The sequence below is a fragment of the Sus scrofa genome, chromosome 1 (assembly GCF_000003025.6).
Source record: "Sus scrofa isolate TJ Tabasco breed Duroc chromosome 1, Sscrofa11.1, whole genome shotgun sequence".
NCBI classification, from domain to species: domain Eukaryota; kingdom Metazoa; phylum Chordata; class Mammalia; order Artiodactyla; family Suidae; genus Sus; species Sus scrofa.
In genome coordinates, this window is record NC_010443.5 from 225239679 (window position 1) to 225259846 (window position 20168).

At 33.9% G+C, this 20168-nt stretch overlaps 1 protein-coding gene across 3 annotated transcripts in view; it reads left to right on the top strand.

Moving 5' to 3' along the window:
* The window catches only part of C1H9orf85 (chromosome 1 C9orf85 homolog), a 65506-nt gene extending 46257 nt beyond the window's left edge, over positions 1-19249 (top strand). For all 3 annotated transcript variants that reach the window (XM_021064833.1, XM_013993617.2, XM_013993618.2), the window contains 2 exons: positions 16419-16532; positions 17020-19249. In XM_021064833.1, coding sequence (XP_020920492.1) covers positions 16419-16532; positions 17020-17164 — 259 coding nt within the window. In that variant the 3' untranslated portion in view covers positions 17165-19249. The remainder of the gene's footprint in view (positions 1-16418; positions 16533-17019) is intronic.

Genomic DNA, 20168 nt, shown 5'->3' on the forward strand with positions numbered 1-20168 from the left:
TCAATTTAATATCAGATTCCTAAGTTTTGACTCAAAGTCATCCACCATGACTTGAACCATTCCTATACCTTAAATTAACCAATGCAATTTTCCCTTATAGAATGAAAATGTGTCTGTTAGAAAACTTTTATCTTGTTTAACCAGATTTTCCTTACTTGATCTACAAGAACCAAGAAACTGGCCCTGGATTTGAAAGATAATTTGGTATAATCTACATATTTTGTGAGGAAAATGTTGTCATAGGAGGAGTCTGGAGTAATGATGGATGGTATTATCCCAAATACAGGTCTTTTCTGACAAAGAAGATGGGATTGCTAAGGATAACAGCCAGTAAATTTGATTCAGTTTGCACTTATCTTAAATAGCAACTTCAATGTAAAAGACACTGTGCTGTGCATTATAAAAGATACCAAAACTCTGATACACAGAGATTTACGATCTTTTAGGAGAGATGGCCCCACAGATTACTCTTGGACAGACTAGAAAAGGTAGAAGACTGCTATAAACAGTGTTTACAGGAAACCCTATGAATAAGGCACAAGGGAATGGAGGGAGAATGAACAAGAACCCCCTGTGTCCTTTGATGGACAATGAAGATACTCTTGAGCTCTCTTTATGTGTCTTGTCTTGGGGTGCCACATAAGCTGTAATTTGTTCATTCATTTGCTCTTGTTAGATTTTCTTTCCTCTTGCTACATAATCCTGGTGATTCATAAACATTAATCAATGTTGCTTTTCAAAAAGAAGATTCTCTATCTGCTTTGTATATACATTTAATAAAGGGAAAACAAGACAGAATTTTGGTTCAGTGGTTGGATTTCTAGCCTTAAAAAGTGTTTCATTCACTATTTTTTTGGTCCATTTTATCAAACAAAAGTAAACATTGTTACATACTAAAATATGATCAGTCCCTCTTTGTGGCAATTATATATATATATAATTATATATATATTATATATATATAATATACACACACACACACAGAGAGGGAGAGAGAGGGAGAGAGAGAAAGCTTGGCCTCTTTGGTTTATCTCTTTAGCTCCAGCATTTCTTATCATAGTTTGAGGCTCTGATGGTTAATCAGTGATGTAAGAGTCATGTCACCACATTCCAGGAGTATTAAAATGTCCTAGAGTGTAGTTTTAGACACTTTATGTCATATCTTAGTATAATGACCATAAACCCTGGCTTTAATTCTTATCCAAAGACTGGGTTCTTAATATTTAAATGTAAAAGTGGAGAGTTTTCACCGCTGTTTTCCATTGTGTACCTCTGCAGAAAGCCTACTTTTTGACTTTAATATTGATTGCTACAACAAGCTTTGATTTAAAATTGCCTGCTCCAAGTAGTAATTTTGAGCAGTAATTTCCATTTTTTCTTTTATTCTAAGTTACTCTTGCTCACAGGTGAATATTTTATACTCTTTTAAGAATTATTTTAATCAAATCTACTGTAGTAATGGAGTCAGTAAAATCTCTTAAATTATTTTCACATTGATCATTTAGGAACACAAGGAACTGAATGAACTTCTACCCAGAGTTCTTGGAATTTGAGGACATTGTTTCCTTAAAAGCATTTCCTAAGTAGCATGTGATACAATTCCTTAGTATGGTTTCAGGATCTTTCTGTGTTAGCACAGACTACTTAGAGTCACTGTAGGAAATGTCACTTTATAGAACTTTGTCAATGTGAGTTTCTGTTTCTTGTACATCGAGGGTGGAGTACCACAGCTCACTGTTTACGAAAGCACATAGTAATCACATGTGAGAGTATTATGAGTGGAGCTGAATTATGATAAAGGTTAAAATGTAATAATATAACCAGGAAATGAAGGCAGTGCCAGAAAAGTTGTGGCAGAGTACTTGTAGAAATACTAGAAATATAAGATCAGTTCTTTTCCTGCTGGTCTTTATTGTCTAGATCAGTGGTTCTCAATACTTTTGTTCTCAGGACCTCTTTATATTCTGAAGGATTACTGAGGACCCCAGATAACTTCATTTATATATTTTTAATGGGTTATATCTAATTTAAATTGATATAAATTATTGTATTAGATATAAAAGCTGAGACATTTTAAAAATAATTATTTAATAAATGATTTAAACATAAGCAACATGCCCACTAAGTATTAATATAACTTTTTATAAAAAATAACTTTTGAAACAAAAATGTTAGTGAGACAAGTGGAATTGTTTTATATTTTTATTAATTTCATTAATGTCTGAGTGGTAGAAGGAAAAGGAAACAATATAAAGAGTAAAAGTAAATTTTAATAATCTTTTCCAAGGGGTTCCTGTTGTGGCTCAGTGGGTTAAGAACCTGCCATAGTGTCCTTGAGGATACAGGTTTGATCCCTGTCCTCACTCAGTGAGGGCTTGGATCCAGCATTGTTGTAGCTGTGGGGTAGGCCTCAACTGAAACTCAGACTTGACGCCTTGCTCAGGAACTTCCATATGCCACGGGGGTGGCCATAAAAATAAATTAAAAAAATAAAAAGTAGTCTTTTCCAGATAATTGCAGAGATTCATCTTTGATATGATATCAGAGGGGTAACTTCCTAAAGATTAGTTAAATGAAGAATTTGAAACCACATTAATGAACACTTTATTATACTAAAATTCATTGGTCTGTCTTGCACTGGATTGGATCTTCATTCATGCGTGATTTTGTAACATCATACATTTGCTCATTTGGAAAATATTAGTTCACTGAGTGATACAGATCTTCCAAATGTTGCTGTGTTTTTATTAAACATTATAAAAAGGTCATGCTAATACAAAGGGTGTCATCAAAAAGTCTGTGGGTTTTCATTTTTCATTTTTGTTATTTAATTTAGTTTGTGGAGGTGACAAATACAGTGATTACTAGTACAGTTTAGTGCCACTGTCTTTGTTTTATGTTCTATGTTAACTTGCCAGCACTTTTAGTGTCCATTATAAAGAATGAGACTCAAATAAAATGACTTTCAGTGATATGTATATATCAAGGAAGTAAATGTGGTGACATTTTTAAAAAAGTGTACTACTGTCTTCTTTATCAGCAAACTTGGTTTATAGGAGTGTCCTGTGTTTTGATTTGACCACAGTTTTCATTAAAATGATTAGTTGTGATATATGCATAGTCAAGATGCATTGTTTCTGGGAATCGTATTCCATGGAGAAATGAAAAGAAAGCAAAACCACCATTACTTAACATCTCTGGAGTACTTTTAGTAATGGGCTCACAAAATATTCAAAACATAGCCATTTTCAGGGGAAATGAGGTAAAATTTATATTTAGGTGAATTTCAAGTTTTTCCTTACTACGCATTTTGTAAGAAAAAACACTCAGGAGTGATTAAATAATTTACAGCTATTTTTAAAGATGTTTCAAGATACTGCACAAGTTTTATGACAATCTCAATGTATATCTCTTATCATTAAAATAACATCTAAACCATTCCATGCTTAAGATCACGATTCTTTGTCTAGACAAATGTGATATATTTAGGTGAAAAAAATAAAAGGCTGAAACTCAATTACTTTCAGACTTTCTCTCACTCTGTTCCCCATGAAGACATAAAACCTAAATTAAGAGGTTTGAAAGCAAAGGTGCACAAAGATCTCACTTCTGTGACAGAGAAACTGGAAGGTTATAAACATCTAAAAATGTACATTATTTACCTTTTCACAAACATGATACATTTATAAAAAGGAAAAAAGTAATTTTATTTATTTTTCCATACCAGATGTCATTTTTATTATTTTTTCTTGTTTATTAAAAACAGTGAATGTCATAAAAAATTAAGGAATACAGAAAAGTGTACAATAGGAAAATATAAATCAGCTATAATATAACTACCTGGATATAGAAATATTAGCATTTTTCTGTATTTTATATTTTATTTCCAATTTTATTTTTAATTAAAAAATTATTGGCATATAGTTGACTTACAATGTTGTATTAATTTCAAGTGTATAGCAAAGTCCATCTGTTATACATCCATTCTTTTTCAGATTGTTTTGCCATAGGGATTGGAAGTGTGTAATTTTTTAAATGTGTGTTTGTTTTGCATCTCCTTATAAGATAGGTATATTTATATTCACAGAGCTATAACCTATTTTTTAGAATGAATACAACCTGCTTTTCAGAATGAGTTTAAATTTGGAAAGAGCATAATTGCTTTCAGGAACAGAATCTTTCTCTTCTCAACCAGTTTTAAGAACACTGAAAACCCCCGTCAAGGCAGTAGTACTTTGATCTGGTCAGAAGCTCTCAAGTGGTAATGTACATGAGAATTTCTTGAAAAGTTTGTTAACAGATTCTTGGGACCCATCCCCAAGATTCTGATTATGTAAATAATGGGTAGAGCCAAGGAGTCTGCATTTCAATAAGCTATGTAGTAGGTGTTTGAGCCAGTGTTAAAAGTCACTGTTTTGAGGATTAGATGAGCTAGAAGAATCTGTTATCTTTTCACTCCACATTCCAAAACAGGATATCCCATTTTTGAGCCTATTTTGAATGTAAATTTTAACATTAACAGTTCTATAAATACAGTTTTATTCCTGAATTAGTAATTTGAATACCTAAGGACTGGTTTATCCCAAGAGTTTCTGTTATTAAACAACATTTGCATAGAATTTTAACATTAACAGTTCTGTAAATAAGCTTTTATCCCTGAATTAGCAATGTGAATACCTAAGGATTGGTTTATCCCAAGAGTTTCTGTTATTAAAAAACATATTCTTAGAAATGAATTTCTTTGAAGCCTCAGAGGAACCTATCCAGGACAGACTTTCTTTAAAATTATTTAAAAACTTAAAAAAATTGAAGGCAAAAAATACTCTGAAATTTTTCCTAATCCATATGGATTTTAGAATATTGTGTGTGTTCTTTTTTTTTTTTTTTTTTTGTCTTTCTAGGGCTGTACCGAGGCATATGAAAATTCCCAGGTTAGGTGCACGTGCTTGTCTACACAATAGCCACAGCAATGCCAGATCCTTAACCCACTGAACAAGGCCAGGGATTAAACGTGCATCCTCATGGGTACTAGTTGGGTTCATTACCACTGAGCCATTATGGCAACTCCACTGTGTGTTCTAAGGACATAAACTTTTAACCTAATTTTTATTGCAGTGATTAAGTAAAGCTGTTTGGAAAGTCAAAACACAAACATACCAAGTAACTAAATAAAAAAAATTTTTGAAAGTATTTTCACTTTGTATTTGAAGAGTATTTTTTTTTAAATTCTGATTTGTTTTTCCCAGTCAAGTCTCTTACATACAGTAAATTTACCCTTTGCAGTGTACAGTGTAAAAAACAAAAATCAGATGAGTGAATTTTACAGATCTTATTGGCTTTATCCAATTTAGCAGATGGAAAGAAGCTCTGAGGAGCTATAGAATATTGAAAGGCTGAAGCAGAAGAAAGCGGGATCCAGAAAGTTACATTAGGCAAAAAAGCAGGTTTGTTATTGCAAGGTTGGTTTCCTTTGCCAGGGTGGCAGGAGTCTAAGAATCAGATTATCTAGCTAGTCAGATTATTCCTGATTGGTTTAAAATTCCTTTTCTGGAAGGCCAAAACTAAAATCGTCTCACTTTGGTGATTTGGTGCTTAGATTAAGTAACTGAATTTGGGGACCTGTTGTTTTTAACAACAGTTTTATAAGTTTTGAGAAATGAATTCAGTTGTGAGACCATAATTAAAATACACTGCTGTTACCCCCCAAACATTCCTTTGTAGTTCTTTGTATTCTTTTGTAGAACTCTTTTTAGTTCCTTCTACCTCATTCCTAGTCCCTGGCAAACAGTGACCTCTTTTCTTTCCCTATACTTTTACTTTTTTGGAGAATGTTATATATACGGAATCATGTGTTAGATAGTCTTTTGAGGCTGGCTTCTTTAACTTAGCAGATTTGAGATTTATCTGCACTATTGAGTTAATCAGTGGTTAAGCCCATTTTATTGCTGAGTTATATACCCATTTCTTCATTCATTGGTTGATGGACATTTAGGTTTTATAAGTTTTTGGTGATTGTGAACTATACTGCCATAAACGTTCATGCACAGGGTTTTGCGTGAATGTATGGTTTCACTTCTCTTGAGAAAAAAACATCTAGCAGTGAGGTTACAGGGTTGTATGTTAAGGTTATGTTCATAAGAAACTGGCAAACTATTTTCCATATTGGCTGTATCATTTACATTGAGACTAGCAGTGCATGAAAGAACCAGATGTTCTGCATCCTTAGTATTTAGGACTGTCAGGGTTTTGTTTTTTTTTTAAGTTTTGTTTTGTTCTATTTTAGCCATAAGTGAATAGCTGTATCTCATTGTGATTTTAATTTGCATTTCATTGATGACCAGTGGTGCTAAGCATCCATTCATGTGGTCATTTTGCATCCTTATTTCTTTTTTTCTGTTCATGTCTTTACTTCATGACTTTATTGAGTTACTTTGTTTTAATTATTACTCAGTTTTTAAGAGTTCTTTATATATTGTGAATACAAATCTTTTATCAGGTATGCATTTTGCAGATATTTTCTGCCAACCTCTGACTTATTTTTTCATTTTCTTAATAGTGTCTTTTGAAGTGGAGAAATATTTTGGTGAAGATCTGTCTAACTTATCAGGGTTTGCTGATCATAGTTTTGTCATAATTAAATCTTTGCCTAGCCTAGAATTACAAATATTTATTTTCTCTTATATGTTCTCCTAGAAAGTATGTAATTCTTAGTTTTATTTGGGGTTTATGATCCATTTCCTGTTAATGTCATGAATATTGAACTGTTCTAGGGTCATTTGTTGAAAATTCTGTCCTTTCTCCATTGAATTCCCCTTGTACTGTGTTAAAAATCAGTTGATTATATATGTCAGATTATATATCTGTTTCTGGACTCAACTTTGTCCCATTGATCTTTATGTCTGTCACCAATACCACACTACCTTGATTACTACAGCTTAAAGATAAGTCTTGAAATCCAGTCTTGAGTTTTGTTTTTATTTTTCAAATTGTTTAGGCTATTATGTTTGCTTTTTCTTATAACTTTTAGAATCAGCTTCTCAATTTGTACGGAAAGTCATAGGTCACTGCTAGAACACAGAAATACAGTTTATTTTAATTTACCCAGTTTTAATTTCTAATGTCTTTTGTAGATTCTGTGAGATTTTCTACATAGTCAGCGATTTGTGAAAAAAATGAAGACCATTTTATTTCTTACTTTCAGATCTGTATGACTTTTACTTTTATTTTAGTTTTATTGCACTGCCTAGGACCTCTAGTGTGTTTTGGGGTTGTTTGGACTGTGCTCATGGAATGCGGAAGTTCCCAAGGCCAGGGATTGAACCTGCACCATAGCAGTGACAATGCTGGACCCTTAGCTTCTAGGCCACCAGGGAACTCCCTCCAGTATATTTTTGAAAAGGAGTAACGAGGGCAGATATTCTTGCCCATTTCCAATCTTATGGGAAACTTATTCAGTCGTTCATCATTAAGTATGATACCACCTATAGTTTCTATGTAGATGCTTTTTACTGGGTTGCGGAAGTTTCCTTCAGTTTATTGTTTACTGAGAGTTTATATAATGAATGGATGTTACATTTTTCTGCATCTATTTAGATCATCATATGGTTTTTCTTCCTTAGAACATTGATTTGGTGAGTTACAGTTACTAATTTTGACATTGAATCAACCTTTCATGCCCTTGGATAAACCTCACTTGATCATGATGTGTATCCTTTTTCCCTATTGCTAGCTTTGATTTGCTAACATTTTGTCACATTTTTATACCTATGTTCATTAGAAATACTGTAATTTTGTCTTTGTTTTATTTTGATGTCAGGGCTTCAACAAATGAGTTGGGAACTTTTCCTGTCTTTTTTTTTTTTTTTTCCTGAAAGGATTTATGTACAATTAGTATTATTCTTAAATGTTTGGGTAGAATTCACCAGTAAAGCCATTTGGGCCTTGTTGGAGGGTTTTTAACCATAATTAAAGTTTTTCTTTACTGTATAGAGGAGTTTTTAGATTGTCTGTCTTTTCTTTTTTTGTTGTTTTTTTGTTTTGTTTGTTTTTTGCTTTTTTAGGGCCACATCTAAAATGGGATGGATTTTAGGCTAGGAGCTGAATCAGAGCTGCAGCTGCCAGTCTACACCACAGCCACAGCAATGACAGATCCTTAACCCACTGGGCAAGGCCAGGGATCAAACCCCATCCTCATGGATACTAGTCGGGTTTGTAACCTGCTGAGCCACAACTGGAGCTCCCTGTCTTTTCTTTTTGCCTTTTTTTTTTTTTTTTTTTTTGGTAAGATTTTTATTTTTTCTATTAAGTTGATTTACAGTGTTCTGTCAATTTCTGCTGTACATCAAAGTGACCCAGCATATACACACACACTCATATATATATATATACATATATATACACACACACACAGAGACATTTGTTTTCTTACATTATCTTCCATCATGTCCTGTCTCTTTTCTTAAGCAAGTTTTTATACTCTGTCTTTCCAGAAATTTCTCCATTTTAATGAACTTGTTGGATTTATAGGCATAGAGTTTTAAGTAAATTTTTCTTATTATTCTTTTAATAGCTCTTGGATCTATAGTGTTGCTCCCTCTTTCACTCCTAAAATTGGTAATTTGTGTTCTCTTTTATCTTGATCCTGGCTGTGTGTTTATGAATTATATTAATCTTTTCAAAGAGCCTGCCTTGTGTTTTATTGCTTTTCTCTATTTTTCTGTTTTCAATTCATTAGTTTCTATTCATATTGATATCACTCCCTCCCTTTTGTTTGCTTTGAGTTTAAGCTCTTCTTCTTCGCTTAATATAAACATTTCATTATGTAAATGTCCCAAAAACATCTTTGGCTTCATTCTGCAAATTTTGATGCTAGTTTCATTGTTATTCAGTCAGAATATTTTCTAATCATCCTTGTGACTTCCTCTTTGACCTATATTTAGAGGTGTTTTGTTTAATTTCTCTATATTTAGACATTTTCCAGATATTTTTCAGTTACAGATTTCTAGTTAATTCCATTGTGGTAAGAGAAAATGTTTTATATACATTTTAGGTTTTGGGGTTTAATTCATTGAGTTGGTTTTATAGCTCAGAATATGGGCTATCTTAGATTCTGTTCCATGTGTGCTTAAAGAGAATATATTGCTTTATTGGATGAAGTGCTATATAAATGTCAGTTTGATTGATAGACTTCCATCAGTAAGGTGTTCTATATATCTTTACTGATTTTTGTCTACTTGTTGCTTTACTTACAGAGAGAGTATTGAAGTCCCCAGTTGTAATGTGGATTTGTTTGTTTCTCTTTTTAGTTCAGTAGTTTTGCATCCCTTATTTTAGCATGATATTTTTAGGTGCATAAACATTTAGGATTATTGAGTCCTTTTGGGACATTGATTCCTTTAGTGTCATGTCCTCTCTTAAACCTGACAATTTTCTTTGTTTTGTGGTCTATTTTAATAGTAATGTAGCTACTCCAGCTTTCTTTTGAGTTGTGTTTACATGCTTTTTTTTTCCCCCGTCCTACTTGTTTTAACTGTATACAAAGCATACCTCAGAGATATTGCGAGTTTGGTTCCAGACCATCTCAGTAAGTCAAATATTGCAGTAAAGTGATTCAGATGAATAAAACTTAGTTTACATAATACCATAGTCTATTAAGTATGTAATAGCATTATGCCTAAAAAAATCAATGTACACACCTTAGTTTAAAAATACTTTATTGCTAGAAAATGCTAACCATTATCGAGCCTTCAGTGAGTCATAATCTTTTTTCAGTAGTAACATAAAAGATTACTCATCACAAATCACCAACATAAAAGATTACTCATCACAAATCACCATAACAAATATAATAATAATTTTAAAAGTTTGAAATATTGCAAACATAACCAAAATGTGACAGAAGCACGAAGTGAACAAATACTTTTGGGAAAAAAGCGATAAGCTTGCTCAAACCAGGGTTGCCACAGACCTTCAACTTGTTTTTTAAAAAAGCAATTATGCAAAAGTACAATGAAACAAGATACGCTGTTTATGTCTAAAGTGAATTTCTTATATCTTGTATCTTGCACTCCTTATGTCTTGTATCTTGCACTCCATGTTTTTCTTATTTCTGTTTTTCTTTCTTTTTTTTTTTTTTTATTTTCCCACTGTACAGCAAGGGGGTCAGGTTATCCTTACATGTATACATTACAATTACATTTTTCCCCCACCCTTTCTTCTGTTGCAACATGAGTATCTAGACAAAGTTCTCAATGCTATTCAGTAGGATCTCCTTGTAAATCTATTCTAAATTGTGTCTGATAAGCCCAAGCTCCCGATCCCTCCCACTCCCTCCCCCTCCCATCAGGCAGCCACAAGTCTCTTCTCCAAGTCCATGATTTTCTTTTCTGAGGAGATGTTCATTTGTGCTGGATATTAGATTCCAGTTATAAGTGATATCATACGGTATTTGTCTTTGTCTTTCTGGCTCATTTCACTCAGTATGAGATTCTCTAGTTCCATCCATGTTGTTGCAAATGGCATTATGTCATCCTTTTTTTATGGCTGAGTAGTATTCCATTGTGTATATATACCACCTCTTCCGAATCCAATCCTCTGTGGATGGACATTTGGGTTGTTTCCATGTCCTGGCTATTGTGAATAATGCTGCAATGAACATGCGGGTGCACATGTCTCTTTTAAGTAGAGTTTTGTCCGGATAGATGCCCAAGAGTGGGATTGCGGGGTCATATGGAAGTTCTATGTATAGATTTCTAAGGTATCTCCAAACTGTTCTCCATAGTGGCTGTACCAGTTTACATTCCCAACAACAGTGCAGGAGGGTGTTTTTCTTATTTCTAATATTTCCATTTGGCTCTTGAAAAGCAGCTTTATTAAGATTTACTAATAATTCTTAATTATAAAATAATTCACATACTCTACAATTCATCCATTTGAAGCAGCTTAGCAGCTTTTAGTATATCACAGAATTGTGCACGCACATCAGTTTTTGGAATTTTGATCATCTCAGAAAGAAACCTCATACCAATTAGTAGTCAGTCTTCCTTTCTCCCCAAAACATCCCCCCATCCATTCTTTCTCTATAGATTTGTCTATTTTGGACATTTCATATGAACAGAATCATATACTATGTGGTCTTCTGCAACTGACTTCTTTCACTTAGCATATTTTTTTCATGCATGTTGTAACATTGATCGGTTCTTAATTCTTTTTTATTAGTAAATAATATTCCATTGTATAGATATATATTCTTATTTATAAATTCATCAGTTGATCAACATTTGGATTATTCCCATGTTTTCGACTCTTACAGATAATGCTGCTATGAACATTGATGTACAAGGTTTTGTGTGCATTATCTATTTTCACTTCTCTTCAGTATATCTAGAAGTAGAGTTTCTGGGTTATATGATATTTCTGTATTTATAGCCTTTTGAGAAACTGCCAAATTGTTTTTAAAGGTGACCCACCATCAGTATGAGAATTCCAATTTCTTCACATCCTTACCAACACTTGTTATTGTCCTTCCTTTTTTTTTTTTTTTTTGTCCTTCTTTTTGATAATAGTCCTGGGTGTATGGTGGTTTCTCATTGTGGTTTTGATTTACATTTTCCTGATAACTAAAGATGTTCAGCTTCTTTTCGTATGCTCATTGGCCGTTTATATGTCTTCTTTGGGAAAATGTCTATTCAGGTCCCTTGCTTATTTTTTATTGAGTTATTTGTCTTTTTACTGTTGAGTTATAGGAGTCTTTAGTGTATTTCTAGATACCAGTTCCTTATCAGCTATGATTTCCAAATATTTTCTTCCATTTAGCAGGCTTTTCCTTTTACTTTCTTAATAACGTCTTTGATGCACATGTGGCTTTAATTTTTTAAGAATTGAGGTATAATCGACATACAACATTATATTAGTTTCAAGTATACAGTGTAATGATTCATATACATTGCATAATGATCATCATAGTAAGTCTAGTTAACATCTGTCACCATACATAGTCACAAATTTTTTTTTTTCTTGTGATGAGAACTTTTAAGATTTACTTCCTTAGCATCTTTATATGCACTGTGGTATATATACTGTATGTTACATTGCTATGACAATTTATTTTTTAACTCAAAAGTTTGTACCTTCACCCATTTTGCCCACCCCCTCCCCCTTGCCTCTGACAGCCATGATCTCTGTATCCATGAGCTAGGTGTTTTATTTATTTATTTTTTCTTTTGTTTAAAGATTTCATATGTTCTTAAGAGCATGCTCTTTCTCTTTCTGACTTATTTCCTTTAGCATAATGCCCTCAAGATCCAAACATGTTGTTACAAATGGCAAGATTTCCCTCTTAAGGAGTTCCCACTGTGGTGCAGAGGGGTAAGGATCAGGTGTTGTCTTTTTAGCGCCATGGGTTTGATCCCCAGCCCAGTGCTGTGGGTTTAGGATCTGGCATTGCCGCAGCTGTGGCTTGGATTTGATTCCCTGGCCCAGGAACTTCCATATGCTGCGAGTGCAGCCAAAAAAAAAAAAAAAAGAAGAAGAAGAAGAAGAAAAGATTTCCCTCTTTATTTATGGCTGAATAATATTCCACTGTGTATGTATGTATGTGTATGTGTGTCTACACATAGATTGCATTTTCTATCTTCATTCATCCATCATGGACACTTGGATTGTTTCCATTTCTTGACCATTGCAAATAATGCTGCAGTGAACATGGGGTACATGTATGTTTTAAAGTTAGTGTTTTTATTTTCTTTGGATAAATACACAGAGGTAGAATTGCTGGATCGTATGGTAGCTCCATTTTTAATGTTTTGATTAACCCTTATAATGTTTGCCATAGTGGCTGCACTAATTTACATTCCCAACACTGCATAAGGGTTCCTTTCTTCTCACATTCTTAGCAACATTTGTTAGTTGTTATCTTTTTGATAATAGCCATTCTAACAGGTGTAAAGTAATATCTCATTGTAGTTTTAATTTGCATTTCCCTGATTATTAGTGATGTTCACCATCTTTTTGTGAACCTGTTGGCCATCTGTTTTATCTTCTTTGAATAAAATGTCTATTTAGATCCTTTGCCCATTTTTTAATCAAATTATTTTCTAGTTTTGAGTTATATGAATTCTTTTTATATTTTGGATATAACCTCTTATCAGGTTGCAAATATTTTCTTCCATTCTGTAGGTTGCCTTTTTAGTTTTGTTGATGGTTTCCTTTACTGTCCAGAAAATTTTTTTTCTTTTTCTTTTTAAGGCAGCAGCTGCGGCATATGGAAGATCCAGGGTTGGGGTCAAATCAGAGCTGCAGCTGCCTGCCTATTGCTACAGCCACAACAATGCCAGATCCGAGCCACATCTCTGATCTATACCACAGCTTGCAGCAACACTGGATCCTTAGCCCACTGAGTGAGACCAGGGATTGAATCCGCATCTTCATGTATACTAGTGAGATTCTTAACCCACTGAGCCACAGTGGGAACTCCCAGAAGCATTTTAGGATGATGTTTTGTTGTTATTGTTGTTATTGTTTTAATTTTATGGCTGCACCTGCAGCATATGGAAGTTCCCAGGGCAGGGATTGAATCCAAACCACAGCTGGGACCTACACCTCAGCTGTGCCAACACTGTACCCTTTAACTCATTGTGTTGGCTGGGGAGTGAACCCATGTCTCTGCTGCAGTCAGACTCTTAACCTGCTATACCACAGCAGGATCTCCCATTTTGAATTAATTTTTGTGTATGGTTTAAGATAGTAGTCTAGTTTCATTCTTTTGTGTGTGGTGGTCTTGTTTTTCGTATTTATTGAAGAGTTTTTTCCTTCCTTATTGTATATTCTTGGCTCCTTTTTATAAAGTTATTGACCATATATGAATGGATTTATTTCTGGGCTTTCTATGCTTTTCCATCAATCTGTGTATCTGTTTTCATGTCAGTACCATACTGTTTTGGTTATTATAACTTTGTGTGTTTTTTGTTTTTGTTTTTTGTCTTTTCTAGGGCCACTTCTGCTGCATATGGAGGTTCCCACGCTAGGGGTTCTAACTGGAGCTGTAGCCACCGGCCTACGCCTGAGCCACAACAACACAGGATCTGAGACACATATGCGATCTACCCCACAGCTCATGGCAATGCTGGATCCTTAGCCCACTGAGCGAGGCCAGGGATTGAACCTGCAACCTCATGGTTCCTAGTCAGATTTGTTAACCACTGAGCCATGATAGGAACTCCATGACTTTGTAATATAGTTTAAAATCAGCATGATACCTCCAGTTTTGCTTTTCTTTCTCAGGATTGCTTTGGCTATCTGGGGCCTTTTCTGGTTCTGTACAAATTTAGGATTGTTTTATTTCTATGAAAAATGCCATTGAAATTTTGATAGGGATTGCCTTGAATCTATAGATTGCTTTGGATAGTATGGACTTTTAAACAGTATTATATGGATATATAGAGAGAACATTTCATGAAAAAGCAACAAAATACACATTCTTATCAGGTGTACATGAAACATTCTCCAGGATAAATTGTATGTTAGCCCATAAAACAAGTCTTAAAAATTTAAGAAGATTGGGTCATATATATCAAGTATTTTTTCCAAACACAGTGGTATGAAACTAGAAATCAATCAGAAGAAGAATAGGGAAAATTCACTTATTTGTGGAGAATAAACAATATACTACTTAACAACTAAAGGGTCAAAGAAGAAACCAAAGGGAAATTTAAAAGTACCTTGAGAGAAATGAAAATGAAAATACAATGTACAAAAACTTATGGGATGAAGCAGAAACAGTTCTGAGAGGGGAGTCCTAGCAATAAAGAAACAAGAAAAATCTTAAACAACCAAACTTACACCTAAAGGAACTAGAAAAATAGAACAGTTAAGCCCAGATCTGGTAGAAGGAAGGAAATGACAAAGATCAGAGTGGAAATAAATGAAATAGGAACTTGACAACAGATAAGGTCAGTGAATCTAAGAACTGGTTATTTGTAAAGATAAAATTGACAGACCTTTAGCTAGAATTACCCCAAAAAGAAAAAGAAAGAAAGAGAACTCAAATCAAATCAGAAATGAAGAAGAGACATTGCAACAGATGCCACAGAAATACAAATATCATATAAGACTCCTATGAACAATTGTACATCACACATTTTACAACCTATAAGAAATGAATAAATTTCTGAAAGCATACAATCTGTCAAGACCGAATCACTATTAGTAAACAGAATTCAACAATACTTTAAAAAAATCTTTCGCCATGATCAAGTGGAGTTTATTCCAGAGGTGCAAGGATGGTTCAGATTCCTTAAATCAGTTAATATAATATACCACATTAAAAAAATGAAGGATAAAAACCTTATGACCTTCTCAATAAATGCAGAAAAAGCATTTGACATAATTCAACATCCTTTTGTGATAAAAACTCAAAAAGTGGGTGTAGAGGGAACATATGACAAGCTCACAGTTAATACCATACTCAGTGGTGAAAGCTGAAAGCTTTCACTCTAAGGAACAAGACAAGAATGCCCACTCTTGCCACTTTTATTCAACATAGCGTTGGAAGTCCTAGCCAGAGCAGTCAGATAAGAAAAACAAATAAAAAGATCCAAATTGAAAAGAAGAAGCAGGGAGTTCCCTCTGTGGCTCTGTGGGCTAAGAACCAGACATTGTCTCTGTGAGGATGTGGGTTCGATCCCTGGCTTCACTCATGGGTTAAGGATCCAGCTTTGCCACAAGCTGCAGGGTAGATCGCAGGGGAGGCTTGCATCTGGTGTTATAGTGGCCATGGCAGAGGCTGTAGCTACAGCACCAATTTGACCACCTAGCCCAGGAAATTCCATATATTGCAGGTGTGGCAGTAAAAATTTTAAAAAAGAAAGAAAAGGAAGAAGTAAAACTGTCAGTATTTGCAGATGATTTTTTTTTAAAGCTTTAAGAAAGATAAATGTCAAGTACTATTACTTTGAGCTTTAAACTGTTGTCTAGAAATGCTAAATAAACTAAAATGACATATGAGAGAAATATCTGAGATTGAGATTTAGGAATTTTAATTTTTGGGCTTATTAGCTATACATTTTGCTAACTCCCTGTATTTCATTAAATAAAAATTAGGTAATCATTAAGTAAAACTTAGGTAATTAAAAAATTAAGATTTGGGGAGTTCCCATTGTGGCACAGCAGAAAAAAATCTGACTAGTGTCCATGAGGATGCAGGTTCGATTCCTGGCCTGGCTCAGTGGGTCGAGGATCCAGCGTTGCCATGAGCTGTGGTGTAGGTTGCAGACATGGCTCATAACCTGCATGGCTGTGGCTGTGGTGTAGGCCAGCAGTTGTAGCTCCCATTCAAGCTCTAGTCTGGAAACTTCCATATGCCTCAGGTGTGGCCCTAAAAAGCAGGAAAAAAAAGATTTGATTTTCTTTTCCACTTTTAGTGTTAAATGTTTACAAAAGACAGTGAAGGATTCTTATCACATAATATGTAGACCGTGTGCCTCTGAACTTGAAGTTTGTGCCAAATGTGGAAAGAAAGAAGACATTGTTATCCCGTGAGTATTTCTTTTTATGTTCATGGTTTACTCTTTTAGTAACTGATGTATGAGTTTTCTTTTAAAGAAACATTCAGTACTTCTGAAAGTCTTAAGATGCAGTATATCATGCCATTGTAGATGTTTTTCTACTAACAGGAAAAACGTAATTAATTGTTAAAATTCTCTATCATTATAATAAAAGTAAAACATTGTTTTTAGGAAATTAAAACATTTATCTGTGAGCTTCACATTTATTACACATTGCAGAAGATTTACTCATTATGTAACTTCTTTTTCACATGAATATCGTGTATTAATTTCTTTTGATCATACTTTATTGACAACTGTATTATAATTGGTCAGCTCTTAAGTTAATCATCAAGAATCTTTTCCTCATATCATTATGGTCCTATGAATCAAGAAATGTAGTATAAAGGTCTTTTCAGTCTATATAGTTAAACAATGAAATCCTGAGAAATAAACGGTTTTCTTCTTCCATCTGTAGGTTTAATAAAGAACCAGAAAAGACAGAAAATATTGAAAATAGTCTACGTTCCAACCACAGAAGAAGGGGCCAAAGAAATGAAGAGAGAGATGATGATTTAGATTTTGATATTGATTTAGATGACAATGACAATCAAATGGATTAATATAATCATGTTAAAAGTTTGAAAACATGAAATTCTGAACAACTTCAAGGTTTTAAAAAAAACATATTGTGGAATCCAGTAAGGAAATTGGAAGAACCTATAGAAAATAGGCAAAATTTATAAATGAACAGTATGAATTGTGTATGATACTTGAATAATGATAAAACATTAATCCGGAGTTTTCTTATAATACATTTTATTTATTTTTTATTTCTTTTTACTTGTACAATAATCATCACAACAAAACTTTATAACATTTCCATCCTAAACCCTCAGTGCATCCCTCCACCCACTTTTTTTTTTTTTTTTTTTTTTGTCTTTTTGCCATTTCTTGTGCCGCTACTGCGGCATATGGAGTTCCCAGTCTAGGGGTCGAATCGGAGCTGTAGTCGCCGGCCTACACCAGAGCCACAGCAATGTGGGATCTGAGCCACGTCTGCGACCTACACCACAGCTCACGGCAATGCCGGATCCTTAACCCAATGAGCAAGGCCAGGGATTCAACCCGCAACCTCACTAGTCGGATTCGTTAACCACCGAGCCAGGACGGGAACTCCATCCACCCCACTTCTTATAGTACATTTTAAAGTAGCATGTGTGAATATATCTGCCACAGTGAGTATGAATTTCATTGGAATTTTTTAGAAGAATATATTATCTAATATCAAACTAAGCAAGATTCAGAATTAATGGTTGTATGAGACTATTTCATGGGGGAATTCCCCTCATGGCTCAGTGGTTAACGAACCTGACTAGTATCCATGAGGAAGATCCAGCGTTGCTGTGAGCGGTGGTGTAGGTTGCAGATGTGGCTTGGATCTGGTGTTGCTGTAGCTGTGGTGTAGGCCAGCAGCTGTAGCTCCGATTTGACTCCTAGCCTGGGAACCTCCTTATGCCGCGGGTGCAGCCCTAATAAGACAAAAGACGAAAAAAAAAGAAGTATCTCATGGAAAAATCAGATAACATTATGTCATTGGCCTCAAAAATTGGTCCTCAAGAGGTACCTTTTGATAGATTTACCTCGGGTAAATGTCCCACATAACAAAAGCCCCCTTGTTTACACTTGCTTGTTTTAAAGCAAAAAGTTTATTTTTTCCTATAATAATGTTTAGCAAGTATATAGTAATTTTTCTTTGAAAGTTTTTATATATCTTATTGCATCATTTTTACCATTTTTCTTTTGTGAAATACACATGAAGAAAAAATGCTTAAAATCTCTATAGTTTAATAACATCCAGCTGAATAAATTACTCTTATACAATATAAATTAGCTTTGTCTGATTTTTTTTTTCCTATTTTTTTTATTTTGAAAAATCTCAGACCTAAAGTAGCAATGTGGTACAGTGAAGCTTTGTATATTCTTCACTTAGATTCATAGTTGTTAACATTTTGCCACATTTTCTTCATATTTGAGTATATATGGATATATACATATATATTTGTTTTGTTTTACTGGACCATTTTCAGATAAGTGGCAGGCATTGGTTTTGAGCTTTATGTGAACAGACTTATGCTATGCATGTTAATTTGTATCTCATTTCATTATTATGAGATTTGTGAGCTTAACCTATGTTGTTACAGTAACTCTAATTTGTTAACTTTACATTTCTTTGTTATATTCTATTCTCACACCACAATTTATTTTTATTATTGAGGGACATTTGAGTTATTTCCAAGTTTTCCTGTTACAAACAATATTGTGTATTTCTTGGTATGGATATCTTGTTTCTGGCTACATTAGGTGTATCTACAGTGGTAGAGGACATCAGGTAGATGCATCTTCATTATTAATATATAATGCCAAGCTGTCTTTCCAGAAGGATTTGTCTTCCTTCCCTGTAATGATGTATTACAGTTCCTGCGCTCTGCACCCTTTCCAACACTTAGTATCAGACTTTAAAATTTCTGTGAATTTGGTATGTGTGCAATTTGTCTTTGTCTTATTCATTTGTATTTTTTTAAATTACTAATAAGCTTGAGCCCTTTTTAATATTTACTGACTATTGGGTTTGGGGTAAGAGATGATATTATGGAATCATTTTGGTAAAACATAATAATGTTATTAAAGAAATGCATATTGAACTATTTGAGTGTATGGTCTGTTAACTCAAGAATATTTTAGCATAAAAAAATAAAGATACAGGTAACATTTCAGTGGCATCAAAAATACATTACCTGGGAATCAATTTTAAAAACACTCAAGAACTCTGTTGACAAAAATATAAAGTCTTATCAAGACATTAAAATTAGAAGTTCCTGCTGTGGCAATAACAGGGTCGGAGGCATCTCTGCAGCTCCAGGATGCAGATTTGATTCCCCAGCCTGGCACAGTGAGTTAAAGGATCCATTGTTGCCTAACTGCAGCAGTTTGCAACTGTAGCTCAGATCTGATCCCTGGCTGGGGAACTCCCTATACAGTGGGGCAGCCAAAAAAGAAAGACATTAAAATTAGATGGAGGCATAAATGAAAAAAGATAAAAATAAATGGAGATATATTCATGATAAAGAAGCCTCTAAGTTTACAGACAGTTTTTCTGTCATAAATTTGTGTGGCTTACTTTTCTGTTTGTAAATTTGTTTTCTGAACTATGTCACTTTTGTAGTTAAAAAGCCAGTTAAATTATTTGACCTAGCACAAATTCTTCCCTGTCCGAGTAAGTTATAATTCTTCAGATTAGCTTACTAGGAGAGAAATTTAACAAAGAGCATCACCTAGTGACATATAGTAGTATCTGCATTTCATTCTTTAGTGCTAAGAAAGATTTGTTTTATTTTTTCTGTGGACTTTGTTATTTTTAGTTCATTTACATATCTTTAGGTATTATTCTTTCTTTCTAATCTGAAAATTATTTTTATTGAAATGCAGCATGGATCTAAATCCTGGCTATGCTACTTCTTTGGTACAAATTAATTAATCTTTCTGAAATGAAGTACTTAGTAATTATTAGTAATGAAGATATCAATTTGATTGATTACCTGCATTCTGCAAAAGAAGAATTATATA